This window comes from Macrobrachium rosenbergii, chromosome 57, assembly GCF_040412425.1.
Source record: "Macrobrachium rosenbergii isolate ZJJX-2024 chromosome 57, ASM4041242v1, whole genome shotgun sequence".
NCBI lineage: Eukaryota > Metazoa > Arthropoda > Malacostraca > Decapoda > Palaemonidae > Macrobrachium > Macrobrachium rosenbergii.
The window spans coordinates 14478748-14495394 of record NC_089797.1 but is presented as its reverse complement, the minus strand read 5'-3'; the positions used below and the strand labels follow the sequence as shown (position 1 = coordinate 14495394).

Here is a 16647-nt window from a genome sequence, read left to right as displayed (position 1 = left end):
TTATACCCATTTCCTATCTCTCTAGTTCCACTCCCTTTCCACCTAGTCTCCTGCACACACAAAAAACCTATCCTCTTCCTCTCCATCACATCTACTATCTCCCTCATTCTTCCTGTTAGAGTATCAACATTCCATGTACCTGCTCTAATCTTCCACTCTTTCACTAACTTCTTTGGCCGCAGTCGTGAACCCTGCAGTACCCCTCACCCATTTATCACGCCAATAGGTAGGGGGATTCTGACATGCATCGCTCACAGGGGACACCCTAGCCGTATTCCTTCCCCTTATTCCTTTTGAAGCAATATCCAGGCCAAAGTACATGCTGGAGCAGTTAAGCCAGTTAATTCCAGAGATGCTAGTATTCTCAGATGCATCACATCGGGGGTGGGGTGTCCACCCAAACGGAAGGTGCATTTCAGGGAAGTGGAGCAGAAAGGAATGTCAGGAACACATCAGTGTCTGGAGATGAAGGCAGCCTGTTTGGTGCTACAATACTTTCAAGAGTGCCTTCCAGGGCAGAAAACAGTAGTCATGAGTGACAACTTTTCAGTTTTCGCATACTTGAACAAACAAGGAGAGACGATTTCACCTGACCAGATAGTGGGGACAGAATGGTCTATGGAACAATCAGTGGCAAACAGACTGTTCCAGTTGTGGGTGGGTCCCACACTGGATCTTCTTGCAACATTGAAAAATCACAAATTACCCCTGTACTGTACTGCACTCCAGTCCCAGGCGAAAAAGCCATAATGCAAGACACATCCCAACATCAGTGGGACAACATGGATATGTACTTGTTCCCTTCATTCAGCCAGATCCAGAGTATTAAACAGGTTATTCATCTCCCATGGTCTTGGGATGACGTTGGTAGCTCCAAAGTGGCCTCAAGCAGAGTGGTATGCAGATCTCCACCTGCTAGTAGACATTCCAAGACATCTACATCTAACTCAAAATCTGCTGAGATGAGCACAGCGGCAGAGTACATCGAGCAGTAGCCACCCTCCAACTTCATGGATGGAGGCTATCCAGCAACTTCTCAGAAAGAAAGGTTTTTAAAGAGAAGTTGCAGAGGTCATTGCTAGTTCTGTTAAAACAATCTTCCTTCAACCTCTATCAAGGAAAGTGGAAGGTGTTACTGGATTGGTGCAGTAAAAGGAATATACATCCCCGCAAAACAACTATAAAGGATGTAGCAGATTTTCCCCTTTTTCTGCAGCATAATAAGAACCTCTTCGTGTCAGCAGTGAAAAGCTACAGAGCTGGTCTCTCTATAGTTTTTAAAGCAGGAGGCTTAGACCTGTCACCATCACAGGAACTTTCAGATATGATGAAATACTTTGAGAAGGGTTGTTCCCCCAGAGTCCTGAAACCACCTGAGTAGAGTAACCAAAGTTCAGGCTTCTTTGACTAAGTCTCCTTTTGAACTAATCAAGACTGCTTCGGACCGAGACTTGACATTAAAAACAGTGTCCCAGTAGCATTGGTATTATTGAAGAGGGTAGGAGAAATTCACACCCTTTCGTATGATATCATTCATGCCCATGGTTAGACGTAATTGGCCTTTACTTTTCTCCTTGACTTCATAGCAAAGACACAAAACCCCTCTACACATGACCCAAGGTTTGATGGCTTTTCCATTCCCTCGTTCAAGGAATTTGTGGGTAATGAACAGGAAGAAATGTTGCTCTTCCCAGTCAGAGCTGTGAAAGCCTAGCTGTAATGTACAGATGCCCTCAGACCAGCCAATGTAGACTGTTTAAGTACAGACCGGACTAAGGAGGAAATATCAAAGAACATGATCTCCTTCTGACTGAGTGAGGTGATAAGAAAAGCCTATGGTTAGGAGAGTCAAGGCACATGATACCAGAAGAACTGTATAGGTTCTACACTTGCCTTCAAGAAAAACTACGCCATAGGACAAATTCTGCGTGCTGGGGTTTGGAATAGAGAAGCTACCTTTACAGCTTTCTACTTAAAAGATGTAACGCACAAATTCTTAGACACCTTCACCTTGGGTCCAGTGGTAGTAGCACAGTATGTGGTGTAAGACAGAGAATGGCCCCACATCTCTGTTAGAAGATGTAGAGCTGGACCTATAGCTCCGTCACACCACTTAGATGTCACGATGGAAGTCAAGAAAAGCTATATATGTTTATTTTTAGGAGAGATCGTCCTCCCCCCTTTACGAGTCTCCTATCATGTGATGTAGGTTTGTTTCCATGTCTGAACAAATAACAAATTAAAAAATAAATTTTGTATTTTTCCTAACATACAAACCTACATCATCATATGAATAAAGTTACCCTCGTGCCACCCCTCTTTGCCCGATCTCTCTCGCCTTCTGCGAAAGTATGGCACAGTGACACTTGGGCTGATTCACAATTGGAGATGCAGGGTCCTGGATGCCCCTTAAGCCGCCCAAGGAAAAGTGAAGGGGACAGTTGGTGAGTTAGGCCTCATCCTTATCTCCATCCATTAACCACCTCGTTAATTACCTTCTTACCAAGTTTCAACTGGTTTCCAGCTCATGCTGAAAGATACTCTGTTTTAAAAGGCTGTGGTTTGCATTACCTAGGAAATTTCCAAATTTGTATTTAAAATGTTATATTTCTAGGTCATAGGTGTTATATCTTAATTTCAATGAATCTTCCTCTTCAGAGTGAGGAAGAATTACCATCCTTTGGATATAATTGAGCATATTGTGGCTAGCTCCCCTCTCCATCCATGTATTACTGTGTACAGGCAGTCCCCGGTTAATGGTGATCCAGTTTTACGGTGCTTGTCCAGCGCCAAAAATCGCCGAATTCTGCTTATCGGTGCCAATAATTGGGCATTGGCAATGATACATACCTAGCAGAGGCGCCAATAACCAAAAATTGGTGCTTTTCGGCGACGATAAGCACCGAAAATCGCTGAAAGTCGCTGATTTTCAGTCAGCAGCTGTATTTGGTTATCATCACACCTTCAGAACGGAACCCCCACTGATAACCGGGGACTGCCTGTAATTCTGTATAACAGATGATTGAGAATAGAATAAAAAACTGCCATAATTTTCAGTGTGAAAATTAGCAGTGAAGCTGCAAATGCTGATGCTGAAAGAGCCGCTAAATTTAAGGATGTGTTGCATAAGATCATCATTGAGGAGGGGTACCTGCCGCAGCAAATCTTAAATGTCAACAATACAGTCCAACGGAACAGGACTGTATTGGAAGCAGATGCCTGAACGGTCCTACAGCCACAAAGAGGCAACAACAATGGCCTGGGTTTAAGGCATGCAAAGATCGTGACTCTTCTGCTTGGGGAATTGTGGCTGGGTATAAACTAAAGCCATTCATGATTTATCACACTGCAAATCTGAGGGCATTAGCAAGAATCGGCAAACATATGCTTCCTGTTCATTACCGGCATAATAAGAAAGCATGGATAACTGCACTACTATTCGAAGACTGGTTTGTGCATTGCTTTATCCCAGAAGTGAAAGATTATTGTAGGGAAAACAACATCCCTTCAAAATTCTGCTGATTCTTGACAGTGCTCCTGGCCACCCTCCGAACATCAGAGATAATAACGAGAACATAAAGTTGTATTTCTGCCACCAAACACAACTTCTCTCACATACAATCTGTGGATCAGGGCACCGTGGCTATGTTCAAGGCCTGTTATCTTTGGAACACGTTTGCTCAGGCTATTCAGCCTATGGATAATGAGGAGAAAGAGCTCAGAACTTTCTGAAAGGAATTCAATGTCCTGAATGCCATTATGAACATTGGAAAGGCATGGGAGGTGTTAAAGAAACTGTATGAATGGGATTTGGAAAAATCTGCTTAAAGTGTATGTGAACTCATTTAAAGGTTTCAATAAGGCCGATGAAGTTGTGAAAATTAATAAAAAGATCGTGACACTTGGTAGAAGTTTAGAATTAGAACCAGAAGAGGAAGATATCCAAGAACTCATAGATGTGTAAGAGCTAATGGCAGAAGATTTAATTGAACTGCAGAAGAGGAAGAAGTAGTTGAAGAAGAGCCAGAGCAAAAGTTTGTGATGAAAACAATGGCATTTGTCTCAATTGAATACGTAATGAAACTTTTCAGTCAGATGGATATGAACTTGGAACGATTTGCTCAAGCTGAGAGAGGACTTCATGACATTCTTGCATGTTACAAAGTTATTTATGAAGAATGGAAAAATCACACTGTGCAAGCTACAATGGATGCCTTCCTCAAGACAACAATTCCAGTGTGATCACCTTCCCCCACATTTGAGCCTTGGCCCTGTACATCTCATGACGGCTCTTTCCTCGAAATCCTACCCCATATAACACCTGAACTAAAAGCTGAAGACGAGTACATTGATGATCCTGCTGCTTTATCATTGCCATCCTGCTCTTCAGTTTTTAGTTAAACTTAGCCGTCCAACAGCCTGACACTGTTCAAGTATGCAGACGACATACCAATTCTTAGCGAGTACAGTACATGTCCGATTCTTGTGTGTGTTATGCAATTTCTTTGTTTGTTGTGAATTATCATAAGTCAGTCTGCATTGAACCTCCAGAATTAGCTAATATTAATAATTAAAAAAAGAATTAACAGTACTGTACAGTACAGTACCACTTTAGTGTATACTCTATAGTGTAGGCTAGGCTACTTTCAAGTTACAATTATTTCTAGTAACTATGGGGTCATTGTAACATAACCCCATTGTAACTCGAGGATTACTGTACAGTATATGGTAATTATCATTATTAGGTAATTTTACCATAAAAAGGAGCATTTACATGGAAAATAATATGCTTTTTTGAACATTAACGTTTTATTGCAATGATATAATTATAGCCGTCAAATCTACACATGTTAAAAGCACTATCGTATTTTAAAACTGTAATATCAACAACAACTGGAAGCCAAAAACTCAAGGCCTGACATGTATTCTTGAATGTCTGATAACATAACTTACACGCCAATTTGCTTTATGTAACTTGAGTAATGTTACAAGCTTCTGAACTAACCTTCCGATTATCTTTAAACCCTTTTCTTTTAATATATTTTGGAGCAGCATTTCAAATACTATAAATACATTTATTCTATCATTGCTTGTCCTGGAATGCTCATGGATATATTTTTGTCATAATATTAAATGATATGGCAATCACGATACATCTACTTGTAGTTTTGAGATAATTTCAGAGTTTAAACAATTATTTTGAAAGAGCTCCTGTTATATATCAGTCTTTACATAACCCTTCCTAGAAAGTAACTATGAACATCAGTGAATCTAGCTGCATGATAAGCAAAAAATATAACAAACCTGTCATGTAATTAAAAAAAAAAAAAAAGCTAAAACCTCTCGTTACAGCTTTGCTGACATTCATGATGTGTTACTTCTAATTACAATATAGGTAAAAAAAAATATATCACAGTACATAAACTAATGCAGCAAAACTTAGGACAATTGAATAAAAAATGTATCATTCGGAATAAACTATAGTATTAACACATTAAATTTTCTTAATATAATTATCACATATGGGAAGCTAGAGAAACTACCGCAAAACTTTGAACATACAGGCACACTTGGTACGCACAATTGTTGTTATAAGAAAAGAAGCCTTTATTACCAATTTTACATAAAGGTGGAAAATGTTCACCCTAATCAACATTAATATTACCTACCATAATTAAATTCTATGTACATAAAAATAAAACATCAATCTGTACAGTCATACCGATTAAAATTAAACTTGAGCAATAATTACACAGCAAAAAATACAAACCAGGTATATTCAAATGCTAAGTACAGTACATTTTGGTCTATATAATATTCAGTTTGCATAAAATATTCACAATGTGCTAAAGTTGTGTGTAAACTTCACACATTTTCCACAATGCTATCTACAAACATTTGAAAATAATACATTACTGAGAATTCTAATACCACTGGTCATCTACGTTTGGAGGGAATGTAATACAGCTGTATTTAAAGACCTGACAAAGAGCTAAGCCTGCAAGCAAAACATTTCAAATGACTATTAATCATGTTACAATATGACTAACAGTAATGCAACAGATCCTCTGGCTTACAAAAGTCGACTACCAGTGGCACCAAGGTGCTTAAATAAAATTACAATTAAATAAACATAATGGAACATCTTGTTACTTGTTTTCCCTCACAAAATCTACTGCATATAAGATCACCTGTACATGTAATAAATTAATAAAAGTAAGGATTTCATTCATACCAGAGGGACACCAATTCATGTCAGAGATTTTTCTTCAGATTATTGACCATCAACAAATTATTACAACAGAAAGGCATTGGTCACAAAAAACACCAAAGATCATTTTTGCCTAAGTTAAAAATGCTATGCCAAAATAGCTGCTGGCTTTAGAAAAGTTAAAATCAAGGGGTGGTACCTGAGGCAGTAGCAGTGATTGTTTCAGAATATATAATGCATCAAAATAATCTTGAAGCTTTGGATATGACACAATTCATATGATCCTATTGCTCAACACTCAGTGTGCTGTTTTAGATACTAAACTTTTTTTTTATAATGGCTTAAGCTACTGTTAATCACTGATAAAAAAAAATTAACTAAAACCATAAAAAAAAGATGGTACCTGTATATGGGTGGCACCATTATTTATAAAATATGGGAAAACATTCATGATGCAGAAAACATTTTTTTAATGAGACATGATAATAGCAGAACGAAAAGAAAAAATTGAGATACGAATAAAACCAAGGAATATTTTTTAATGAGACACTGAAAAAAGGATAATAGCAAGCTAACGAAAAGAAAAAATTGAGATACCAAGTGCTCTAATAAAACCAAGGAATATAACTACACAGTACTGTAATATGCACTGCATTAGTACTTTCATATAGAAAAAAATATAACAGTGATATATTGAAAGGATAAAAACAAAACTTGGGTAAAATCTATTCAGATATATCTATTTTGGCTATAAAATAAATCTAAAAATTATGGTTAAATCTAGTGTGACTAAAATTTACCTTTGTGCCTTTTCCTTGCAGTTCAATAAAATATTAAAACTTCGCTTCAAATGTACACTCATAAAATAATATCCTGTTGAATCTCCTGACTAGCATATTTACTCTGACAGACTTTATAAAATAATCCACCTTTTGGTGTTTATTCAGTGCAAAGAATGAAAGCTACCTCTATGAATTTAATTTGTGCATTTAAAATAAAAAGAAAATACTTGGAATATGGAAAGATCAACAAATCAATGGAATGTTACAAACCTAAATTAATAGCATATATATGAGCTAGAAATTATACATGTAAACAATGAATATTAAAGTATCATTACCACAGATTTAATAAACTAATTAGTTTCAAGGAATTATATGATATGTATTCTGCTATTTATCAAATACAGTACCTGAAAAAATACTCTTATAATTACTCTGATTACTGGTTTTACATCACAAACATATCACACTGACTTGGAGGTAGCTGCTCATACTTCCACAACACATAAGTATATACTGTAAATTATATATTTATACAGTAGAGTAACCAACATCCACTTCCTTGTACATATACTAAATTTACACCAAAATGGGTGTTTGTTCCTATACTTTAGTATATAAATATGTGTACAAATATACTGAATTTATGTAATTTGACTAAAGACTATGGCGTGACATGGCACCATAAGTGGGACCATACACAATTTAATGTGTTCCATTTTACAAATAACATGAACTTACGGACTAGAGATTTTAAACAGTAAATTCTACTAAAGTACACTTGCAGTAACAACTGAAATTACTGTTTGTGGTTCAGAAACCATTTATGGTATTAGATAATGTTATTTTGTACAGAAAATAATAGAACTCTTAGTCTTTTATTCATCATTACACTACAGTTAAAAGTATACTTCTTTTCAAGCAGATCATTTTACAAGAGAAAGAAAATAAAATCAAAGTACATAACAATCAAGTACAATAGCCTTATGACAATGTCAGATAATACTGAAGATAATGGAAGCACAATAATCCTATAAACATTTTACACAGGCAATAAATCATTACAGGCTAATTACAAATTTTGTAATTACTGTATGTGAGATTCTATTGATCAGAAACTTTAGACTTTTAATAGAAAAATCTAATATTAAAAAGAATTATTTACAAATCATACATACCAACGACAGTCCAATAAAGGAGTACAGTTACAGAAATTCATAGAACCATTTCATACTGCAGGTACTGTAATGAATTTTGGCATTTTTGTTTTGACGAGTGAGGATTCCCACACCAGCAAAGTTCCGCTTTCAGTGATACCGCACAAATGATGGTTGTCGTGAGTATAGTGTAAGCTGAAAAATACAATATAATTAGATTATCTAAAAGATTTAATAAAAATTTATCTAATACAGCTAACAATCTTAACCAGTTTTAAATAAACCCTTTTAAATGAAATCAAACCCATTTTACCAAAGGCAAACAGTGGGCAGGTGATGTCAACGATTATTTTTTACTTCAGAGAGAGTGAGTCCAGGGAATGTAGCTATTGATAGCACATTACTGTATTTAGGAATGCTTTATTTTTTCCTTACTGCTACTGCCCCCATTATGCTCTTAGCCTTGACAGCACAGTACTTAAGCATGCAGCATTTTCCCTAACTGCTCTTCCCCCTTCCCTTTCAAAAAAAATTCCATGGACTATATGAAGAATTTTAAAATAAAAGAACTTCCCGTCTTTCTTTAGATCTTCGACTGAAATGGACAGTGTCAATAGAATATATATACCAATGGACACTAATGGAAAAACAGCCTGCAAAAAGAGAGAAGTTAAAGGAAAAGCTAATAAATAAATATGTATGGGGGAATAAAAATTATCTAGTATAACCAATACACCTGATTTCATATGTTAGCAGCAATCAGGAATAAATTTACTCCTTGCTTTTAACCATTTGGAGATTGGAAAATTCTACAGCTGCACTGGGCAATGTTGCGTGATGGAGCTATTTTATAAATGTTTAAACTTTTCTTCTTCTTTGGAGTACTGTTCTCAAGTGTAGTCTTTGGGTGTTGACTCTTCTCAAACTCTTGGGTTGTTATGTCGTCAGTCAAGTTTATTTTGCCAACTCTTGATGCTGACTTGTGTCATAGATGCAAAGCGAGTTCATTATGTTTGCTGCATAAAATGTACTACAATAAAAAAGATCTCAGCATTTTTCTTAAGCTGACTAAGCTGTTTATGGTCATGACACTAGACAGGCATCTGTTGCTAAGAGTGTTATTTTCTAGGATCAGGTTTAATACTATTCGGTATGCTAGGAATGGAATGGAATATATCATTTATGCCAAAGGCCAAGCACTAGGACCTATGAGGTCATTCAGTACTGAAAGGGAAATTGAGAGTAAAAGGTTTTCAAGGTGTAATAGGAGGGAAACCTTGCAGTTGCACTAGGAAACAGTTGTTCGGAGAGGGTGGAAATTAAGATGGAAGAAAGAGAATAGGAACAGAGGTACAGTCAAAGGAATGAGGTGCACTAAGGCACTGTTTATGGTTCCCTGCAGCATCCCTTTGGCCACTAGCTGCAAATCTTATTCCTTTTACTGTACCTCCATTCAGGCATCTGTCTTTCTTCCATCTTACTTTTCACCCTCTCCTAACAAATGTTTCATAGTGCTGCTGCGAAGTTTTCCTCCTGTTACACCTTTAAAACCTTTATACTCTCAATTTCCCTTTCAGCTCCAAATGACCTAACAGGTCCCAGTGCCTGGCCTTTGACCTAAATTCTGCATTCCATCCTATTCCTAGCAAATTGAAAAATATTAAACCTGATGATACTAGAAAATGAAACTTTTGGCAGCAGCAGCCTGCCTAGTGCTGGAAACATAAACAGCAAGGTCAGGCTAAGAATGCAGAGGAGTTCATTACAGCTATGACAGAAGTGAATATCAAGAATTGGCGAGATAAACTTGACTGAATGCAGAGGATCTTTGTTGTTGTAGTACATTTTATGCAACAAACAAAATTAACATACTTTACATTTATGACACAAGTCAACATTAAGAGTTGGTAAGATAAACTTGACTGATATAACAATCCAAGAGTTTGAGGTAAGTCAGCACCTGAAGACCACACTGGAGAACAGTACTCCCAACAGAAAGAAAAGAATTTAAACATTTAGATAATAGCTTCATCACACACCAATCAAAAACATTTCTGCAAAATACCAACTTTTTGAGAAAAAGAGGAAACTATATTCAAAATCTTCTTAACAGTCAATTTCTCATCAAAAGTTACACAATATCTTAAAGAGAGTCCCTAACACTTAAAACGTTCCATTTTTATGTCAATCAGGATGCAAACACAATAGTGTTCTGGGATGACCATCATACTTCCACTTTTAGAAGGGTTAAGAAGCTTCATTTCCCAAAGCTTACTCCACTCATGAATTCTCCAACCAAAGACCTATGCCAGAGAAAAGGAACAAAAGCTACAAGAGCAGCATTATCTGAAAGAATCTGGTTATTTTAATGAGATATGATCTTTATTAAATTTTAGTCATATTTATTTTGTATACTAAGTATATATTTTGAATATAAAAGTTCAATATATATTTATTTTTTGTTGGTTCTATCCAATATTCTTCATTTTTTTACGTTCATATTTTTACGCTGAATTTTACTAGTGTCATTATTCACCTATTCATTATCAATCTTATCATTAAATGATATATTTCACCTTCATTATGGCGCTGAATAATCCTGATGGGTTTCAGCACTTGGTCTTCAAGACCTAAATTTCATAATCAATCAATCAGTCATCAGTGTATGAAATCAACTTGTTCTCCAGACCCTGCCACGTCACTAATACAGATAATAAATAGCAATGGTCCAAAAACACTACCCTGGGGAACATCTGGAATGACATTACTAATGCTGCTAAACCTGCCACCAACACAAAGGCTTTGGATTCTGCCTATTAAAAATGCATTTAAAATATTAAAGAAAAAAATCCACCTGTTCCCAGTAATCTTAACTTGTAGTCAAGTGTTCTGATGCCACGGTCAAAGATTACGCTAAAATCTAAACCAACCATGCATGCCTCTGCACCCTCATCAAGAGCCCTAACCAAGATGGTAGATACTGACAAGAGTGCATCACAAGTACCAAGGCTCTTTAAATAATTATAGTCATACAGTAGTGGCTACTATATACTTACCTACCTATCCATACTGCAATTCAGTTCCCTTTCCAATTTCCCTTCAATATTTTATTGGTTTCCATTTTTTCTGAGGGATCCACACTATCGTAGTGGACATACTGATACAGAATCGGGTTTGAATATCTGTAGTTTCTTGAAATTTGAGTGTTAATAATTGATTTAGCTTGTTTGCTAGATAATGTTTGCTAAAACCATGCTACTTACCACCACAATTTATGTAAAAGAATCCTTTCCTTGTTCTCTATGCATACAGGATACCCAAATATGGCCAAATTGTAGGCTTTCAAAACTTGTGTCTAGGTACATATTGTGCAACTTTTAATGTATACAAGACAGCTCTGACTACCTCAGGAAGTCTACCGGTGATTGTTAAAATGAGAATAAGGATACCATCAATTTTTTTCCTCATCCTTTCCGCTACTGAAACAAGTTCCTGGTAATTTTTCTAGTGTAACCCATTAACTTAGGTGCATAAATTAGGCCCTTGGAATGGTTCAAATTACAAGGGGCCTAGACTTGACAGACAAAATTTTATAGCTTCTGATTATTCAGAGCAAATAGGAATTTTGTTACTGCTTTGATCTCATACCTCTTACCACAGCAATTGATAATGTTGTTATGGAGTACCAAGATACCCACACTATTAGCAATGATTTCCAAAGGTCACTTACATATTCTCCCAGTGCAGTTTCAATACCATTTGCATCTTTCCCTCCCCTACAAACTTTTGAGTAAGAGGGGGTGGGTATGGTATAGGGTTCCAATATGAAACACTGGAGGGGGGATTTGTTGTAAAACCCTTGACTAGGGCTTGTCAGCAGATCATAAGTCGGGTTTTGGGTCATTTGACAAGGCTAACTACAGAGATGTTGGAATGATAATAGGAAAAGGACTGTTTGCACCCAAACTGTCACCATGAAAGAAATAAAAAAAAAATTCAAAGAATGCAGCAGCCAAATGCAATACTCAAGACTTAAAGAGGAAGTTGCTGCATAGTCATAAAATCTCTGGTATTTGGCAATTTAAATGCAAAGGGCCTCAGAAATTAATGGAAACTGTCACATGCACAAGAAAAGTATGAAGGGACTCAGTGTACATCAGGTGATCCCCTTGTGAACATCTGCTGACTAAGAAGCCTTCCAAGCTTGAACAGTGGCACCTGTTACCAGATGTGCTTCATCAGCTTTACTGGCTACCAAAGCATATCTAGGTCAATTACATTCCACCAGAACTTCCTTCATTAGGAAAAGAGAAACCGGTAGGGAAGACTTCAAACCAATTCTCAAAGAAGGCAGAACACATATGAAATAAAGAGAATGAGGATAACTACAAAAAGTACAGATGTAAGGATTGTTTTTAGAATAAAGAACAAAGACCAGATGCCAATCAGCAAAATACTTCAAAGTAACTAGTTATAAACAGAATAAAGAAAACAATTTAATAAAGGTCCAGTCTTCATCTGGGTGCTCTGAACTGGCCATAGCAGTCTAGTTGGATTTACCAAAGTAGAAAAACTACTCTACTGCCACTGCCCAGTTCTCCCTTGCAACACAAAAGCTCCCCAAACTCCACCACAATGCTGGGCTGTTGGGAGTCTACTGAAGAGGCACGCTGTACACCTCCAGCCTTTACCAAAGTCATTAAAGCAACCAAGGCAAAACCACATCCATTTTCTTGTTAGGTAATTATGGACTTTCAACTATGATAAATGTACAACCTTGAATTAATGCTGAGTACATAAAATTAAGGCTCCTCCTTATCAGGTTGAAATTAGTAAAAGTTTTGTCCAGATATCAATAGACCAATTCTTCAGCTCTCCATGGCACCATCCACATCAAGGTATACAGGGGTGCTAACTTGGACTCTGTAAAGATGTACTAACAGAAAACCATAAATCTACAAGTAAATTATCAAAATATCCCACATTCTAAAACAATCAAACAATTAAAATAAAGATATGTAATTCTTACCAAGTTATTGCTTGTCTAGCTCTTTCTGTTTTCAATTCTCGTACTGGTCGGAGATCCCAGACACTGTATAACCTGTAAAATGACATTCACATGAAACACCATACCAATATAAAATAAAAATGATCCTTAAATTTATCTAAAGCCTACAACAAAGAAATTTTTTTTCTCCTATGTCAAAGTACTATTACTAATCGATAGACAAATTTGTGGGAAATTCCTGGACACTTCTAAGAATAAAAGAAGAGCAATCCTTCCAGTTCCAGTGGATGTTGTAACTCCTCAAAATCCACCATTGTAAAGTGAATTAGGATTAGGAGATTTCTTGTACATGTTATGGGCTTGTATTAGAAGAATTTTCTAAAATATCTGCATCACAACAAACCCAATCCCTTTACATAGCTTTAGTACATACTTGAATAATGGATTTAAAGCTGCTGCCCTTTATGATGACTAATGGTAGACCTGCAGGAACAAACATCTGGAGTGAAAAATGTATGGTACTCAAAAGCTCTTAAGGATTAACATGGGACCAGGAGATGGCCCTGTAGTAAAGTAATGGGCTATACCCTGGACATCTTTGCAACAGAACAGTATGCTTGCTTAACCATCCATTAGGTCATAGTGGCCAATGAACCCAGATTTCTACACCAATCAGGAGGAAAATAAGGAAAGTTACAAGGATGAGGATGATCAACTGTTCACATACACCCCTAAGGAATGGGTAAAACTTGACCTAATGCTAGCACGAGTCCTTCAAGATTGGGTCCAAAAAATTTCTGCCTTGTTGAGTGCATTTGTAATATCATGTATTGAGTACACGAAGAACATACTTTCAATGTAACATGATAGCAAGAGATTTATGAGTCATCCTAGGTAATTATATACATCAAATTTATCTGACATCTTACGGGGCCTGCAAGTAGAACAGTAATGACATGATGACTTCTGAATCAAGTTGATAGTGCCCTTATTTCATAACCCCCAAGCTGGGGAAGCTTGTTTCTTTGAGACACTTTCCTAAGCTTTTACAATCACTTGCTCATAACCAATGGGAAATAATGTTGTCACATGCATCATAACCCCTAGTTGATAAAAACAAATGAACAACTCCTTCCTTACAATCCTTTATCTTGCTAAGATACTCCCTCATGGCTCTGACTGGACATAGAAAGCCCTCTTCATTCCTTGGCTGAAAGGCATGTGAAGGAATGGAAGATAAACCAATGTTATCCCAATCCTTAGTGTGTGGAAGATAAACCAACGTTATCCCAATCCTTAGAGTGAGTCGAGTGATTGAAGTGTATGGATCTCACTGACATAAGGCCCAACAAGCTCGAAAGGACAGGAATAGATTTTAACAGTGATTAAGAGATCTAGAAGGAGCCTCTGTCAAAATACTCCTTTTCAATTTGGGTAAGAAAGAATAGGAAGAGATTTCAACACAGTGGTTAAGAGATCTAGGAGGAGCCTCTGTCAAAATGCTCCTTTTCAATTTGGGGGATGAGCATAAAAAGGAAATTGATTTTTTTTTTCACCAGGTATAGTAGTGGATCCAGGCCTCTTCCACTACACCAATCCCAGTACTATATATTCTCTACTCTGTATAAATCAGAGGTTGAGCACTTTCCAGGATTTGCAATGAAATGTATGAAGCGGGGCTGTTGCAACTGGTCTCATTTTGACATCCTGGGGATATCTATCAATACATCTGATCCTATATGTATGGAGCTGAAAAGTAAAATGGCATACACATCTAGATGGTTCTGGGAAAGGCAAAGTAATCATTCAGCACCCTCATTGTTCACATGGGTTCCAGCAGCTGCCATATTGCCTTACAACCCTATGGATGGAGCTATGACTTGGTGGGAAGGATCTGATTCTACCTGCCGAATGAATATGCCATTACACTGTGTCACCCACAGACACGCCTCTGAATGAGTTGCACATTGTTTTCTGCCCACAGAAAGATATTGCTAGTTGACAAAACCAATCTGACCTAGTTCTGTTGTTCTTCAGGTAGGCAATGGTCTCTTAGTTGCCGAACATAACTCTTCTCACTCTGTTCTCAATTCGAGAAGCAAAGACTTGCAGTTAGAAAGACTACCTTTAACACCAAAAAAAATTAATATGCTGACCTTTGTCTTATTGTTTGCACCTATAACATCTTTTAAAACCTGATTTACAACACACTTTTTCTTAAAAACAAAAACCTCTTTGGTACATCTTTGCCATCATATGCTTTTACAGTTGTTCTCGTCCATTATTTCAAGTGACAAATGAGGGAGTGCAAGAGATTCACAGCAACAGCAGGAAACTCAGGGTTGCATGCACTGATACCTTAGGGTAGAAAATCTCTGGGTACAGTGTATTCATCACTTGCACTATTCCATGCTGTAGGAACAGGCACAAAATTGAGTAAATTCTTACTGTCCTGATTGATGAGTAAATTCTGACTGCCCTGCTTGGTGGGAGGAGCCAGAGTCTGAAGAAATTTATGCAACAGGGCAAACAGCTTCTGAATCCAGTCCCCTGTAGGTTAAACTAGGGCAACTTTGATGCCTAGATCTATCCACAGGAATATGGGCCTATATTAGATTTGCATGGACTTCTCCCAGGTTTTTCCAAATCATAACTATTGACAGCTGAAGTAAACTAGAGATGTTGAAACTTTGAGCCAAGGATGCCATCAATTAGGTCTCTAGATACCTTAACTGTTTCAAGCTGTGGTTATGGGCCCAAACTGCTACCAATATTATAAGCTGTGGCTATGGGCCCAAGCTGCTACCATTATTATAAGCTGTGGCTATGGGTCCAAACTGCCACTATTTTTATTAAGTAGTTTAATACAATCACCTGAGAAAAGAATCTGGTTGAGGGTGAGAGACAGCCAAAGGTGTATGAAATTCCACCATTAACCCTTTAACACCGACTGGACTTATTTTACGTCAACGAAAATTGTCTGTCGGGTGCCAAGTGGACGTAAAATACGTTGACTACAAAGAGTTTTTTAAATATTCGCAGAAAAATACTTATAGGCCTAGTTTGCAAAAAATTTTAAATCCCGTGCCTTGAGGGATGCTGGAAGTTCACGGATCACACTGTTGTTTTGTTTACAAGCGTGATCCAGCTGCGCATGCGCGAATTTCTTTCTTCTCCCACTAGAAAGCATCAGCGACGCATCTCAGAAATTCCTTCGTCACTTTGTCGTAATTTTTGCACCATTTTATATTAGCTGTTACAGAAAGTTTTATATATGGAAATGTGCGCAATTTCACGTAGAATACAACAAAAAACAACACATGGTTGTAACTTTTATAAGTTTTGAAATATTTTCATATAAATCACGATAAGTGCCAAAATTTCAACCTTTGGTCAACTTTGACTCGACCGAAATGGTTGAAAAACGCAATTGTAAGCTAAAACTCTTACATTCTAGTATTATTCAATCAATTACCTTAATTTTGCAAC

The 16647-nt window shown here is 37.0% G+C and overlaps 1 protein-coding gene across 10 annotated transcripts in view; it reads right to left on the bottom strand.

Moving 5' to 3' along the window:
* Positions 1-6930: 6930 nt before the first annotated feature.
* mv (lysosomal-trafficking regulator mauve) overlaps positions 6931-16647 on the bottom strand; it is a 284471-nt gene continuing 274754 nt past the window's right edge. For 8 of the 10 annotated variants that reach the window (XM_067101413.1, XM_067101416.1, XM_067101415.1 and 5 more), the window contains 2 exons: positions 13180-13251; positions 8088-8345 (listed from right to left, as the gene is read on the bottom strand). In XM_067101413.1, coding sequence (XP_066957514.1) covers positions 8222-8345; positions 13180-13251 — 196 coding nt within the window. In that variant the 3' untranslated portion in view covers positions 8088-8221. Of the gene's footprint in view, positions 8346-13179; positions 13252-16647 lie in introns of all 10 variants that reach the window. The other 2 variants (XM_067101421.1, XM_067101424.1) reach the window with 1 other exon arrangement.